Source organism: Xenopus laevis, chromosome 1S, assembly GCF_017654675.1.
Source record: "Xenopus laevis strain J_2021 chromosome 1S, Xenopus_laevis_v10.1, whole genome shotgun sequence".
Taxonomy (NCBI): Eukaryota; Metazoa; Chordata; class Amphibia; order Anura; family Pipidae; genus Xenopus; species Xenopus laevis.
In genome coordinates this window covers 30340563-30358267 of record NC_054372.1, presented here as the reverse complement: position 1 = coordinate 30358267, position 17705 = coordinate 30340563, and the positions used below count along the sequence as shown (strand labels likewise).

Below are 17705 nucleotides of genomic sequence, written 5' to 3'. Positions count from 1 at the left end.
TTTTTGAAGAAACAGGTAACTGTGATGGTGATATTAGGGGTTTCTGCGTTATGTGGGCCTCTTTGGAAGCTGAAGTTCCCCTTTAAATGTCAAAAACACAATCTTATCATATTTGATTACCTTTGGATTATAAATTGCTACATTCTTATTTCAAGCAATTGATGTTTATAGAGCTTTTTATAGTGCAAGTTGTATGTATGGTATATTCCTCTAAATATATTCTCCCAGTCAACACAGATCACTGCTGTGTATGGGGCTGCAAAATATTAGTGTGTGTGATCAGAGAGCTGCCACAGGAGGCAGTCAAATAGCTGTTGAATGCATTTCAGATGAAATCTTGTCACAACAACAGAAAGCTATTTAAACTTTTCTCATGGGAATGGTTTTGATTTAGGAGCTGTAAAACATTCCTCATATGTACAACATAAACACATGCATTCTATATCATAGCCAATAGCCAAGACAACAGGATTTTTGCGACTAAGCAGGAGGGATTACCTTAACTGTTTTAATTTTCATTGACTTTACAGCTAGTGTTACACATTGCCCATTTGTGACATAAACTTAAATCTTGGCTCTGATGAGCAAGTGAAATTTTAACTTATTCACCCTGTGTCTCTTCTCAGTACAGGGGATGAGGTGGTGGTAGAGCCCCAAGGCCCCTCTGGTAAAGTCCTTGGCAGGTTCCTCTGCAACAATTACAGAAGCACTTTTCCCAGTTAAGATCAGTGGGAGAAACCAGCTTCTTCTATAATTCATCATAAATATTTACAACCATCAATGTGTAGACAAAATATATATATATGAAATTGCAAAAAGTGGGCTCCCCATTGCCATCAGAGCACCTTGTGTGTCCTTTTGCAATGCAGTTTTCTACATTTTGACCTGTGATAATTTTTCAAGAATAAATGCCTCCATCTCTTTGAGTGAGGAACTCTTAAATCTAAGGGGCACATTTACTTAGCTGGAGTGAAGGAATAGAATAAAAAATACTTCGAATTTTGAAGTATTTTTTTGGCTACTTCGACCATCGTATTGGCTACTTCAACCTTCAACTACGACTTCGACTTTGAATCAAACGATTCGAACTAAAAATCGTTTGACTATTCGACCATTCGATAGTCGAAGTACTGTCTCTTTAAAAAAAACTTCGACCCCCTACTTCGCCACCTAAAACCTACCGAGCATCAATGTTAGCCTATGGGGAAGGTCCCCATAGGCTTTCTAGGCAATTTCTGATCGAAGGAAAATAGTTAGATCGATGGATTCAAATCCTTCGAATCGTTTGATTTGAAGGTTTTAATCATTCGATCGAACGATTATTCCTACCACCGTTCGATCGAACGAATAGCGCTAAATCTTTCGACTTCGATATTCAAAGTCGAAGGATTTTAATTCGACGGTCGAATATCGAGGGTTAATTAACCCTCGATATTCGACCCTAAGTAAATGTGCCCCTTAATGTTAGAAACTCCCATTCACTGAATATTACTGCTTATCCTAAACTTCTAAATCCTAAAGAATTATGCCTTACCTAGATTTAAAGTAAATATAGCGCAAACTTGTTTCTAAATTATACTATTATAAATTATACTATTTCTACCAACCTCTGCTTCTACAGGTGAAATCATTGTAGATTAACCGTTCCACTTGGTATCTGTTCCCTGCTCTTACAATTTAGTCTCTATGTTTTCCCCTGTCTCTACAACCATCTTATCTTAACTTGTGCCACTTCAATTCATCTTGTGAATTGAAGCCTATTTAACCTTCAGTTTATAACTGGCAAACAAGTAATTACTTTATTAATAATACTGGAAATGCAAAATCACTAAAGAATATTTTTTCACACACATTTATAGTGCCCTTTTAATAAATTTGCCAGATTTCCAGGAGAGGATGCCTTCAGATTTTAAAAATTAGATTCATCGGTATGATGTGTTGACCTTAAAGATTTATATCTATCATATCTGTTAGTAATGCCCTTCACTGGCTCATATTCCTTCTTAAACTGCCAAGAGGCAAAGGGCAGTTGTCCTCTTATCCATGGCCTCTCAAGTAATAAATCCTCTTTTATAGCTGGAGGCTTTTATTCACTTTGCTATAAATCAAAGAGAGTGAAAATGAAAATGAAGTAGAATATTTTCAGTGGAGCTCAGGCCTTTAATTATTAAAAAAAAACACTGACTATTCATGGATAAAACAGCAAAATTACTAGGCATTACTAAATAAATTCTGTAAAAAAAGCATTCTTGACAGTTGAATGAATGCCTGATTGTGAAGTATAACTTGTGAATATATAGGACTTGTTCTGTAAGTAAGTAGGATATCTGTAGTAATACAGATGAACTTGCTGCACCACAAGCCTAATCAAACAAATAATTTATGCTTTCAAAGTTGGCTACAGGGGGTCACCATCTTGTAACTTTGTTAAACATCTTGGCAAGACTAAGACTGTGCACATTCTCAGTGTGGTCTGGGCTGCTTAGGGATCGCCATAAACAAAGCTGCTTGAGTTCTGCATGGCTGGGAAGTAAGGCGGGGGCTCCCCCTGCTGTTCATAAGTATGATTGTTTCCCTGCTCAGCAGTTAGGGACCATCTGACAATTCTTATCCACAGCAGTAAATGAAGGGAGAATTTCACTGCATACAGTCAGGTTTCCTATAAAAACGGTACACATTTTTTAATTAAAGTATGTTGGAGATAGGTTTCTTTTTCATTAAAGGACTTTACATGCCCTTTAAGGATACATTTTGGGGTAGGGTTCTGTGGAGTCCTGTAGGTTTCTCTGAAAGGTCCATTTATAATAAATGTATTAATTATTGTATTATTGTAGTATTGTTTGCAGATGAGAAAAAACTGTCAGTTACATTCAGGCTGTGTCATTTTGCAGCAGGATCTGGACAATCTGGTCACCTAAGTGGCAGATGAGATTCTTAAAACACTTGATTTATAAAGACCTTGTGCATCACTTAGATGTAGCAAGTAATGCCATTAAGCAGCAGGAAGGGGCAGCTAAGTTTTGATCGGTATAAAAAAGGGTATAGATCCACTAGTAATTGTAAGGCCTTGTCTGGAATATTTTATATTTCCAGTGTTAAAAATTATATGACTGAAAGAAGAGTAACTAATCTGTTTAAGGGCATTTATGAAGAACACCTGCACAAGTTGAGAATGTTTACACTTAAGGGGAGTTATAATAGCTATGTAATACATATATAAAGTGCCCATACGCTACACTTTCTCACACTTTATTTACTAGTACAGGTATGGGATCCATATTTTTAAGAAAAAGAAACCCCACCAAATAGTTAATACTGTATCTATACCAAGTAAACTCAAACCTTAAATTGCAGGACCGAGATAATTAATGATAATAATAATTAATAAGAAGGTGCTGTCTTATAACTTGAGTAAAGTGCTAGTGCAAATAAATAAAGTGAAATCAATCAGCCCGAGGACTGATGATAAAATAATTTTGATTGATTTCACTTTATTTAAGCTCTCCCATAGACTCCATTTTATCCAAATAATACAAATATTTACAAAGGATTTCCTTTTCCTCTGTAATAATAAAACTGTACCTTGTACTTGATCCAAACTAAGATATTATTAATCCTTATTGGAAGCAAAACCAGCCTATTGGGTTTATTCGATTTTTAGAGGACATTCCAGTAGACTTCCAGTAGACTTATGGTATGAAGATCCAAATTATGTAAAGATCAATTATCCAGAATACCCCAGGTCCCGAGCATTCGGATAACAGGTCCCATACCTGTAGTTCCTTCCAGAAGGAACAAGGGCATATACTAAGACGGAAAGGAGGTTCCATTTTAAAATGTGGATGTCGTTACAGTGAGAGTTGCAGTTGTATTGCCAGATATATTGGACAGATTCAAGAAAGAGTTTGATGCCTTTTTGGAAAGCAGTTGGATAAGTTTAATTTAGTTAAAACAGTTAAACCAGATAGACATGTGTCCTTAGACATGTGCAATCTAAATTACTGTTATTTATATAGTTATTTATATATTCTACCGTGTTTTTACAGAATTGTCATCTACTTCAGTCTCTGCTCCAGGGGAACAGTTTAGAGTGTGGGAGGAAACCAGAGTGCGTGAAGGAACCCATGTAGAAATGGAAAGAACATATAAACTCCATGCAAATATTACCCTGGTTGAAGTCGAATCCAGCATTTTAAAGGTTCCATGGGCGTCTTTTTCTGAAACAAAGTATAAGATGGGTTGACAAACAGCTAATACTGCAGGATGCTCCATATGACAATGGGTGCTAGACTCACAATAGACTTTAATGTACTCACTGCATTGTATGTAGCAAGGTTTTCATCATAAATGGTCTGACACTGGGGGGCAGATTTACTAAACTCGAGGGAATAATTCGAATTGAAAAAAATTAAAATTTCAAAGTATTTTTTGGGTACTTCGACCATCGAATTTGACCAATTCGATGGTCGAAGTACCCAAAAAAATACTTTGAAATTTTAATTTTTTTCAATTAATTAATTCGATTGAATCTAATGATCGAACGATTCGAAAGTAAAAATCGTTCAACTATTAGACCATTCGATAGTTGAAGTACTGTTTATTTAAAAAATACTTCAACTTTATACTTTGCCACTTTAAATCTGCCGAGGTTCAATGTTAGACCTTCCCCAGCACTTTTCTAAAGTTTTTGTGGTCGAATAAAAATCGTTCGATCGATCGCTTAAAATCGTTCGATTCGAAACGATTTTATCGTTCAATCGAAAGATTTTTATTCGATCGTTCGATCGAAGTACTTGCGGTAAATCCTTCAAATTCGATATTCGAATTCAAAGGATTTTACTTCGAGGGTCGAATTCGAGGGTTTTTTAACCCTCGAAATTCGACCCTTGATAAATCTGCCCCTAAGGCTTTGAGTCTCACCATTAATGAGTCTGGTTTAGGCCCAACGATGGAGCAACATAATGTTAGTCATGACCCACTTTATCCAAAATATAGTAGAAAACTTGCTAAATGTGTATAGTTATCAGAAGAAAGTAAGAATAATACTCCTGATACAAATGCTGTCATTAGAACTTAGTTGTAGGCATCCATCTAATTCATTTTAAATATATTTGCTTGCTGGGTTGTTAATTAATAATTTTGGTGATACAATCAGAATTGTGAAAATAATTGTGACAGTTGTTATTGAAAATAAACTCAACATTATTTTAGATATGTTTAGATTTGACAGAATAGTGTTAACTGACCGTCAAATTAAATCCTTATTGAGCTCCTCCGTAGAAATATTTAGCCATTTGTGTGGCAGTGCATAGATATAAATATATTCTCCCTCATATGTATGTTTCCAAAGATCCTTTGTTTATCTTCATAGCTTTCTATTTTCCACAAATCATGTGGGAGGCAGAGCTCAGAGCGTCCAGATGTTAAATCCTCCAGGGCCACATATAGAATACTATTTTGATGTGGGTGGTAGTTAAGCCTCAGAAAAGCAAAAGAATTAGATTTTTTTTAGATTCGCAGAAAAATCACTAATATTTAACCCAATTATACACATTATCATATAGGACTGAGGCTGGGATTTTTTTTCTGGATCACAAGAAGCTGTCATAACCATGACTAAAAATACTGTATAGAATACAAAAAATACAAAATTTTAGAATGGGCACCAAAGGCTTCTTTGAACTTATTGGGCAGTTACAGAAGGCTGTCTCTTATTAGGCAAATTTACTTACCTGCGAAAATTCACCAGCGCTGGCTTTACGCACATTGCAAAGCAAAAGAAAATTTGATGGTCTGTAAATTAGAACTGAATTTTTTTTTTCATTAAAATTAGGGATGCACCGAATCCAGAATTCGGTTCGGGATTCGGCCAGGATTCGGCCTTTTTCAGCAGGATTCGGATTCGGCCGAATCCTTCTGCCCGGCCGAACCGAATCCGAATCCTAATTTGCATATGCAAATTAGAGGCAGGGAGGGAAATTGCGTGACTTTCTGTCAGAAAACAAGGAAGTAAAAAATGTTTTCCCCTTCCCATCCCTAATTTGCATATGCAAATTAGGGTTCGGATTCGGTTCGATATTCGGCCGAATCCTTCGTGAAGGATTCGGGGGTTCGGCGAATCCAAAAAAGCGGATTCGGTGCATCCCTAATTAAAATGTTAATTTGTTCAATATGTTACAGTGTACTGGGTTCATCAGAGACAAAAAGGATCCAACTCAATGTAGACATTGACCACAGAGTTATGAGTGTATTTAGTAACAAAGAGTTCTAATTGCAGCAGAGCTGCTGCTCAATTCTGAAATGACCCAAAAGGAGGCCTGCAACAAGGGCTATGTGTATAGTCTATATTACCTTAAAGGAGAACTAAACCCTAAAAATGAAGGTGGCTAAAAATGCCATATTTTATATACTGAACTTATTGCACCAGCCTAAAGTTTCAGCTTGTCAATAGCAGCAATGATCCAGGACTTCAAACTTGTCACATGGGGTCACCATCTTGGAAAGTGTCTGTGACACTCACATGCTCAGTGGGCTCTGAGCAGCTGTTGAGAAGCTAAGCTTAGGGTCATCACTAATTATCAAGTAGAAAATTAGGTTGGTCTGTAATATAAGCTAATGCTACAGGGCTGATTATTAAATTCTGATTCTAATTGCACTGGTTTCTGTGCTGCCATGTAGTAATTATCTGTATTAATTACTAATCAGCCTTATATTGTGACAACACCTCTGTAAATTTCACATGTCACCTCTTTGAAGAGTTATAATGTGCCTTTGTAAATTGGATTAGTGGAACTGACACCCGTCAATTGAACTCCAGTCAGTCAATAATTACTCAGCAAGTCCAGTTGTTTTATAATTACTTATTTTAGATATACCATGACCTGGATGAATAAAAATCTTCATAGTCTAATACTGTGACATTTCTATTCTATGTGTACTGTATATTGTGAGTATGTCCCTAAGCTCAGTAAGTGACAGCAGCACAGAGCATGTGCAGTGAATCAGCAGAAAAGAAGATGGGGAGCTACTGGGGCATCTTTGGAGACACAGATCTTTACTGCTAAAGGGCTGTGGCTGTCTTGGGCTGGTACAGAAGCACAAAACTTAATGTACAACATTTCTAGCTACTTCTTTAGTTTAACTTTCCTTGTCCTTTAAGTACCTAAGTTGCTACATGCTGAACATGCTGAACCCAGGGAGCAAATTCAATGTAAATATCAGGAGAGCTTAAATTCTCATCTCAAGTGTTTAATACAACTTGGGGCATGGGGAATATTGGAATTTAGGCCTAGCAACTCTTCTGATATCCAGCATAATATAAAGTGCATGTATGACAATAAATCTTTGTATGTTCCTTTTGATATGGTGACTATCCAACTGATCAAGCTAACATTATAGAAATTGAAAAATTATAGAAAAATATGAATGTATCAATCTACAAGTCTTCAGTAGTCTGATATTTTGTATCTCCCCTATTTACCTTGCAGGCACTGCCAGCAATTTCTGAAAAGGAGAGGGCTGGTAAGTAACACCTTACTATATATGTTTATTTTAGACTCCTAGATTTTTTTGTACCACTGTGTGACGTTTTGAATTTTTAATATTAGTACAGGTATAGGATCCCTTATCCGGAAACCCGATATCCGGAAAGCTCCGAATTACGGAATGGCTGTCTCCCATAGACTCCATTTTATCCAAATAATCCAAATTTTTTAAAATGATTTCCTTTTTCTCTGTAATAATAAAACAGTCGCTTGTACTTGATCCCAACTAAGATATAGTTAATTCTTATTGGAAGCAAAACCAGCCTAATGGGTTTATTTAATGTTTAAATTAATTTCTAGTAGACTTAAGACATGAAGACCCAAATTATGGAAAGATCCATTATCAGGAAAACCCCAGGTCCCCAGAAATTCTGGATAACAGGTCCCATACCTGTATTCGTTTAGTGTTTAGTGTTGAGTCAAAGATGTGATTAAAGATGTGGCTCAGGACATAGGAAGTTACAAGGGCCAAGAAAAATGGAATAAAATCATATATAATCAGATGCTGAACTCAGATTTAAGATGGGGGAATTTATAGTTCTGGAAGACTAAAAAGTGAGGGTAATAACCATGAATTCTAAGATGCCTGTTGTTACAGTATTTGAAGATTGGCTTTTTTTGGTTTTTAAAAAAAAACGACGTACAGGTTATCAACATGCTAAGGTAGTCTGCTACTAGTGTGCACCCCATTTTCTAACCAATCTATTAATTGAAATGATACTGTTAAAGATTGACTGAAAGATTCCACTCTGATTCCAACCAGTAACAAAATAGAGTGTCATTAGATTAAAGCACAATAATAATTACAGTATATTGTCTCTGATTCCAGAAAATAGCTTGTAGTTCACCGGTTATTATAAACAACCATTTAGATGGTGGTACATTTGTATAGTGCAGATTGAGATTTGCATTGTTCCATGAAATCCATGTGTAATTGGGTTTGTGGGGTTGTTTCTTCAACCCTTGTTGTATTTGTTGATATATGGGCAGCCACAGGCTTTTACTTTATGTTTTATGATGCTGATTTGAATATTTCAGATAATACTCGTCCTCTGTGATTATTAATGATGAGTGAATGTGAGGCAGACAGAATAAAGGAAATTGGCTCGTGAGAACTTACAGCCTTTAGGAAGAGGATTCCTTGGCCAGCAGCTGGTATTGGTTACCAGCTAAAGAGATGTAAATCAGTAGCAGTGATAGTTATAAAAACATCTTGCCATTCATAAGCATCTGGTACTGGTTTGCAAATATTTATAAGAACACAAGATATAAATGGTGCTCAGAGGTTGTGAAGAAAGCACTTGACTATTAGAAACATCTGCAGTGACAATGATTTGGGGGTGTCTTCAAGTGTAACATATGGTATTTAATATTTTTGGGTAGACATAAACATATTGGGTCATAAGAACTTTTCAAATTTACCTTTTTAAACTTTTTTTTACCTCGGGACCATCTATTCAGCCAAGTCTGGCTGGCCCCCTGTACTTCATAACAAGGTTACAGATAACATTGTTAAGTCAACATGTATTGCTTTATTTTCTCGTTGTTGCAAGAGGAATACTGATTTTAAAAAACAGGGGTATGTTATTGGTAAGTCAGGACCCCCTTTACCATAAAATGTCTGATTTGGGGGTGGTAAAGTCATCTGAACATCTAACTCAAACTACTAAATCGTGTTTAAATTCAGGTGGTTGTCCACTATCACCATGCAAGAATGCAGCAACTTGACTTGAGGGAGGTAGCGAGCTTTGGTTTGTTTGACTGCCAGAAATCTGTTTTAATTTGTTGGTTTGCTTTATGTGACATTTAGGGGCCAATTCATTAACTTCGAAGTAAAAAAACTTCGAATTTTGAAGTGTTTTTTGGGCTACTTCGACAATCGAATGGGCTACTTCGACCTTCGACTACGACTTCGAATCGAAGGATTCGAAGTAAAAATCGTTCGACTATTCGACCATTCGATAGTCGCAGTACTGTCTCTTTAAGAAAAAACTTCGACCCCCCTAGTTCGCCACCTAAAAGCTACCGAACCCAATGTTAGCCTATGGGGAAGGTCCCCATATGCTTGGCTAAGTTTTTTTGATCGAAGGATAATCCTTTGATCGTTGGATTAAAATCCTTCGAATCGTTCGATTTGAAGGATTTAATCGTTCGATCGAAGGATTATTCCTTCGATCGTTCGATCTAACTTTTTTGAGCAAAATCCTTCGACTTCGATATTCGAAGTCGAAGGATTTTCATTCCCAGTCGAATATCGAGGGTTAATTAACCCTTGATATTCGACCCTTGATGCATCGGCCCCTTAGTGATGGGTGAATAAATTTGGCCAATATAAATTCGCAGTGAATTTTCGCATTTGACGCCGGTGAATAAATTTGCGAAACTGCCACAAAAATTTGTCAGCAAAAATTCACCGGCGGCAAAAAAATTTGGAAAAGTTGATTGCGTCAAAACTGTCGCACGTCAGCATTATTCATACACGTGCATCAGCATTGACGGTGGTGTCAAAATTCGCTGCTTTTCCCAAATTCACGTGAAATTCACAAATTTTTCAGCGAAATGGGACAAATTCGCCCATCACTAGTGACATTGTCTTAATTAGATAGTAGGACAAGTCAATTAAAACTAGGTGCCATATATGTGGATATATAGTTCATTTTGGCACTCACATATTTTCACCGTGGACCTGGGTGCAGTCTGTGAATAAAGGCAAACCAATCAAATAAAAACAGGCCGCATTCACTGGACTTTTGGTTCCAGCAGTGTAAGTTTAAAGACAAACATTAATACTGGAACCCTGGCAAAGGCTGTGGACTCCGGACACACTTCATTTTGCAGGATCCGTACATTCTGGATTAGAAATCTCTAGGTAAATAGCACCAGATTCCTTGAGTGGAACCACATTTATATTTGCATGATTTTATGTTTCTATGAAATAAAGTGGTTTAAATAATAGAGACTGTGTGAAAAAAAATGAGACTGGTAAGAATCATCTGTAGAAAAGCTGGGGTTTACATCAGGGCACAGTTTTGGAAGCTGGAAGAGCCTATAAAACCAGCTGCTCGGTGTCAGGATGTCAGTAAACTTCACAGCACAGGGGCTGCAGAATTCTTAGAACTATAATTATGTAATTGGTGTAACTGACAGCTCCTGCATGGTCTACACTACACATTGCATGGAGGATATGATTCTTTATCCCTCAGCACCATCTTTTACAAGCATTCAATAAATAGTTTTGATCACCATCAGAGGCATGCAGAACAAAATAGCATACACCAAACAAGGCGCAAACAAACGGGGGAATGCAGAGACATTTCCTTGTGTTTTAACTCTTGGATATAAATATTAGTGGTTTTAATGGGGTACTTAATCCTCTAATAGGTGAAGTGACTTTTTATTCATTTTGCCTGCTTTTTTTGAATATTCCTATCCATTTTGCCTTACCAATTTGTCACAGAGTATTCAGACAATAGGACACAGAAGCAACTATTTTTGTTTGTGTTCATTGTCTTTATTATACAGCATGGCTGAAGCTAGATATCAAAGAGCGAAGTCTCAGATCGCCACGTCCATTAGAGTAAAATACCGCTTCTCTCCATTCATTGCTATGGGATTTTTAAAAGAGTATTTATCAATGGGTGAAATTGAAGGTTTACCCTTTGAAAAACACGCATTTAAAAATGCCATAGAAATGAATGGAGAGAGGCGGTATTTCACTCTAGTGGACCCTAACTTCACTCAAATATAGCCCATGGTTGGGTGGTAAGCACACTGGCGTGCAAATTAGGTAGTTCTAACACGAGTCAGGATCCCCCTTCTCCTTCCCTTACCTGGTGCCATAATCAAGGTTTAAACACAAGCATAGACTGTGTGTTGCTGCTACTACTATAATTTGTTTAGATTGAACTTCAAGCATCAGGGCTCTTACACACAGGCGTTTTTTCCTGCGTTTTTTATACGTTTGACACGAGTTAAAACGCAGGTTTGAGCTTGAAAAAACGATGCCAGGCTGTCCTCATTGCGTTTGAGTGTGTTGTTTAAACGCAGCATGCTACTTTTCCTTGTGCTTGATGTGCGTTTAACTATCAATAGAATAGATAAAAAAAACTAGTTTAGCTGCGGAAAAAATATGTTTTTTTTACACTCAGCAAGCATTTGAAGCAAACGCCCCTGTGTAAGAGCCCTTAGTTGCCACTGCTGCCACTTGTCTGTCTCACATTAAATATACACCTTGGTGCAGTTTTTATACATTTGTATTTTAATTTTAATTATTAAAATTTGAGTTTTATGTTTAAAAAGGCAAGTTTGTTTAGAGATAGTGAAATGAAAATTTGTTCTTTCCCAACTCTACGGCGCGTTGAAGACCAATCCGTTCCCAGGCAATGACACGCATGCGACATTCAGAATATAATGGGGCTGATCGAGAAATCGCAGGTACAAACTACATTTATCCGTCTGTCGGTTGAAGACGCAGCGCGTGGCGGTCTTCAACATGCCGCAGAGTTCAGCCCTTAAACAAGTTGCTACTTTAGTGTTTATTTAACTCAGGTGCACATCTCCTCCTGCGACCCATTAAGATACATGACTTTTATTATTTAGTCTTTGTTCATTTGGGGAAAGTATGAATCTGCCCATCGTTTTGGAAAGCAAAAACATTTACACCCTGCTCTGCAATGAATAAATGACCCTAATAAAGTTCCACTGGTACAACTGGTACTATAAATATTAAATACAAATATTGGGACTTTATATTAGTGCAACACTGTGCTGAATTCTTATAAAGTACTATTCTGGTTTAATAAAACAATAAAGAAACAGCAATGAAGTGGGGGGGATGCACTAAAATTGATATTGATTAAAAAGTATACTTTGTATATTGAAATTATGTATGTTCCTTGTATAAACACATTTATTTTACAGCGCTGCTAAATATGTTGGCACTCTAAAAATACCTGTTAATAATAATAATAATGTTATCAACAAAAGACTAGCTAGGAGGGTTATGTAATATAATGCTTTCCCTTTGCCCAGGAGCAGTAACCCATAGCAACCAATCAGCAGGTAGGATTTACTGGTCACCTGTTTAAAAGCAAACATATTATTGGTTGCTATGTGTTATTGCTCCTAGGCAAACTTAGTGCCTTTTATTACATTTGGGGGCTAGGAGTTTTTTTTAGCAGTTATGCAGGTTAAAATAGAGTTAAAAGGTTGAACTTGATGGACATGTGTCTTTTTTCAACCTAACTTACTAGGTTACTTTATATATTTGTACTTTCTTAAATAACACAGCAGGTATGAGAGTCAGTTTATGATATGAGTAGGCGGCATGGATTTCAACTTGGTAGGTCCCATTTTTATGCGACTGTGATAATGGGACAGCAGCAGAGGGTTGGTGGGGGTGGGGAAGAAAAATAAATTGCCATAGGTTATTGGGTACAATTGAAAAGCAAGCTAAAATTACTTTATTTGGCTTTATCTTTCTCCCATACAAAAAGGCCAGACTCTATAAAAAGGTTTTCTCTTTACAGACAGTAAATCAGCCAGAAATGGCAGAGCTAGAACAAAAGGCTAATTACTGGCAACATTTATAGGAGAGAAGCAAAGTGCACTGAGTCAGAAAGAAGACACTGTCTCAGCCACTATCATATCAACATTTCTCCATAAGGCCATATAAATCCCACTGAAAGGGACAAAGGTTAGCTGCTACAAGTAAAGTTACACTTAGGCATCTAAAAAAGAAGTACTTAAAAGAATTTAGCCCAGACTTCACATAGACTTCACAATTGTAAAAGATATTAAAACGCCTCATGGAAAGTCTACACTGTTTGTAATGTCATCAGAGCTTCTCCTTACAGTTTATGACTGTGTGTCTGAAACACATCATTAAATGACAAAGTACCAGGTAAAATAAAGTCTGCTGAATAATGCTGTCTCTTAATAAATGTCCATTAATATCACTCACCTTGTCTACACAATATATTAAAAGGTGCTGCTCTGTTGATCTCTTTACTTTCATCCTGCATGCCAAACCCACCCACAGTAAATACAGTGTAATAATAGTACTATTGGATTGCAAGTTAACACTCCCATAATATCACTTGACAGGAGCAATGCAAGTCCATGAAAAGTGAAAACAGCCATTTTGGCTTTATGCATTGGCAAATGATTTTACGTGAGTTAAAAGGGAGTTATTAAAGGTTATTCATCGGTCACCAAGACTCCTGTTCTAAAATTCTGAAGATTACAGAGAGTACTGGTTGGATCCTATTAGTGATAAAAAGGACTTATGTACAATTAACATTTTTACATTCAGTTGATATTGTAGTGGTCTTCAAACCTTCTTGAAAATGTGCCATAATGAGAGAAAGTTTGTCTATTAAGCAGATGCATTTCTTTTCTGACGAGGACAGAGAAATATCAGGTTTCATATACCTTAAGGCACTCGTACTGTACAATCTACCCTTCTCTTCAGAACTTCTGAAGAGAACCTATGAAGTGCCTTATATCACAAAAAATTAGTCATGTATGCTGTTAAACAAGAGTACATCGACTATTTAATGCTTGAAATGTTTTTAACCTTTGTTGACAAATCAGAAACATCTATTTCAACGTAATATACAGTTCTGTGTTTCACTTGACATGAAGGGGTAGATTTCGAATTGAAAATTCGAATTTTCAAAAAAAAATTTATGGTCAAAACTGTCACATTCAACTAGGTAATTATCCAAACTCGATTCAAGTTTTTTTTTATAAAATTGAACTAGATTTTCAAATTTATCAAAGTCTGACCCTTTAAGAATTGGAATTCAACTATTTGCCACCTAAAACCTGCCGAATTCCTGTATAAGTCAATGGGAGAGGTCCAGTGACCAATTTTCAGAGAAAAAATTTGAATATAGTTTGGTGAATTCCAATCGAATTCAATTCAAGTTTTCGGGTCAGTAAAATACGTCCGAGTTTTCCATATAATCGAATATTCAAATTTTGAGTTAAGTCTAATTCATGCCAGTTAAAAAAAAACTCACATGAATTCGAAATTCGATCCTTGATAAATGTGCCTTGAAATGATTATGCTATATACACTGCTTCTTACTGTCAGGAGTGCAACATTGCAGAACACTCCACTTTGTATCCAAGATGGTAGCGCCAATTTTCGCTTACTGACATTATCATGCCACGCTATGACACAGCAACAACAGGTGACACCATTGCACAAAAATGTCAAATAAAAGGATGCCAAAAACCGGGTTCCATGCCCAAATATGTCTTTTTTGTTAAAGATTCTGGGTGTTCCCAATTATTGCTCTGACTTGATTCACCAGCTCCTGACCTTCTGCTTTGACTTTGACCTCGCTAATCACTGCCTGCCTTGACCTTACTGCCTGTAACTGACTACCAACTCTATAAACCCTTCGGATACTGCGAATACTCCTATCATCCAAGCAGTTTGCCTAACACTTACATATACAAATTCACTAAATAAAATATTCCACGGGGACTAATGTGAAGCTTTGAGTACTTGCTATATCTATGCTCAAAACTATGCTTAATAATTTGCCCAGAACATTATCGGTTTGAAATCACCTGGAGAATGGGAGATTTTCCAACTTCTGACTTGGTGAATAAAACCTCATTCTCTATTAAAATATTCTAAGATCAGACACATAACGACTTCCTCTTTTAAATGTTTCCCCTCTGAGTACTGAACAAGCCTTAGCAAATAAGCTCCATTGACAAAAATGTAATTGTCCCACGAAGTCCACTTTAAAATGAATCAACTAAAGTCAGTGAAAATCTTGTTAAGGGGAAATGCATTTATTTTAAATATTTTACTTGCAGGATATGTTTCCTTTAATCCTGCAGTCTATTCATTCATTGAATGATTTCTTTGTGAGTGTCTACGTCTAAATAAAAATATCAGGAGTCTCCCAGAAAAGCCGGAATTTATTGTTTCTGACTTCCCGTACACAGACAGGGAAAACCTGAGACGTTGTGTCTTCTAGTTTTATATTCTGTTGTTATGCAGACTTGGATGTGGGAATGATGAAAGGCCATTGGGCTGCTGGATACCTTCCCGTGATTCCTGTGTCTGGGGAAGGGTTCATGCTGCTCACAGGATGACTTGTTTTTCAGGACATAAATTGTCTTACTGGTGACAACAACACAGTCAGAGGGCATCACAGCATGAAGGCCTTTAAAAGTTGATGACGTCTGCTCACTTCTTAAGCCTCTTCAATCTGCCAACAAGACTCATGAAAGGACCACCTCAGAAATTCATTAAAATTAATTCTCATTAGTTCTTTTATATCTGAATTCAGATTTAATCTGCACATGAGAACACAGGGCTCCTGCGAAACAATACTACCTTAGTGTATTTATGAAGTCCTTATTCTCAGTAAGACATGTTAGATATGAAGCAAGCCTCACTTTCAAAATGTGCACTCAACCCCAGAATAAGAAGCTAAAGGAATTACCCTGTTTTAAGAATCGATTCCCACAACTTTTGTATTTCTATAACTTTGTAATTTAGAGGCACATTTATTAAAGGTCAAATTTCGAATTCATGTGAATTTTTTTTAACTCTATTAAATTCAAATAGGCTAGAAAAGGCTAGTAATATGTCCAAATTGATACCTGGACCTCTCCTATTGACTTATAAGTGAACTTGGCAGGTTTTTTGCAAATAGCTGAGTTTGAGTTCCAGAGGCATTCGAGGGCCAGAGTGTGATAAATCTCAAAAATCTCATTTGAATTCGAATCGAGTTTCGATAATTCACAATTCGAATTTGAGAGTTTTGACCATAAAAAAAATTTCTACTAAACAGATACATATAAATAAGCATTTTTTGTATCTGTAATCTGGAGCAATGTATGAAGGTATACTTTTAATTTTGAAGAATGCTGAAGAATATCAAAAATGTTGTGAAAGTTGAACAAAAAATATCTTTATTTTTTAGATGGCTATTCTTACAGCCACTAAGAGGCAATAACAACTACTGCTTATTTAGTGCTTGGCTACTCTAAATTCAGCAAAATTCTAAAGTAAAGAGCTATTAATAGAGTAAGTATTTTTATTGAGCTAAATGCCCTGGGTTTTTTTTAGTTACACTCCAGGGGTTATATACTAAAGTCCAATCTTTTCTGATCAGACTTTTTAAGGGGAAAACAACTTTTTTTGGAGAAAAAAAACTAGAATTTTTCATGATTTATTAAACCCCGATGGTGTTAAAAGTCCAGTTAAAAAAGTACACCATCTCAGACCTGCTGAGATCATGTAGAAGTCAATGGCAGATGTCCTATTTACAATTGGAAGCATTGGGTTTTGTACAATAATCAAAAGATTTTGATGTTTTTGGGATTCAAATCCGAAAAAAAATGTACAATTCCGATTTTCTAAATAATGTTCAAGATCAAGTTTTTTCCCGTACCAGATTTTTTGGTGAAAATTCATTGAGAAATGTGGTTAAATTGTATGCAGGAATTTGGTTGTGGTGGTGTTAACAAAATAGTGAGTTTGATAAGTGACCCCCTACATATATAGAAAATCCCTTATCCAGAAAAACACAGGTCCCAAGCATTCTAGATAATATTGGAAAATATGGAAGGTGTTATATTGCAATATAGCTTATGCATTTACAATTAAGTATCCTTTAAAATGTTATTATCAGCCCTTATTTATATAGGACCAACCTATTACACTGAATTTAACATAAAATCCTGTAGATAAGTACGGTTCACTTTACTGAATCCGCTATGCCAACATTTCTTCCAATATGCTTCCATGTCCTATTAATACTTTACTGCTAATTTATTAGTCCATATGTGTAATACTGTATTTAGTTTGGGGCACCATATATATATATATATATAGCATGACATAAACAATTATGAATTCCTTTTTTATTTCCATAAACAATTGTGAATTCCTTTCATTTACAGGAACAGAAAGTTAAAATATGCTCTACTCTTAAATAATGAGGCCATATTATTTCACAAGTTGGGAGGTCTCCTATGTAATTTAACTTCACTACATACAGACCATCCGATACACTGAGCAAAAGCAATAGCAAGTGATGAAGGAATCTTGGATAAAATGCATGTAAAAGGAGCAGATTAAAAAATGAAAATGAATTTCATTAATTTAGCCAATCTTTAAGCTAC

At 36.2% G+C, this 17705-nt stretch overlaps 1 protein-coding gene across 2 annotated transcripts in view; it reads left to right on the top strand.

The window, feature by feature from the left end:
* LOC108706599 (rho GTPase-activating protein 7) overlaps positions 1 to 17705 on the top strand; it is a 211423-nt gene that overhangs the window by 51299 nt on the left and 142419 nt on the right. For both annotated transcript variants that reach the window (XM_041579485.1, XM_041579484.1), the window contains one exon: positions 7488 to 7521. In XM_041579485.1, coding sequence (XP_041435419.1) covers positions 7488 to 7521 — 34 coding nt within the window. The remainder of the gene's footprint in view (positions 1 to 7487; positions 7522 to 17705) is intronic.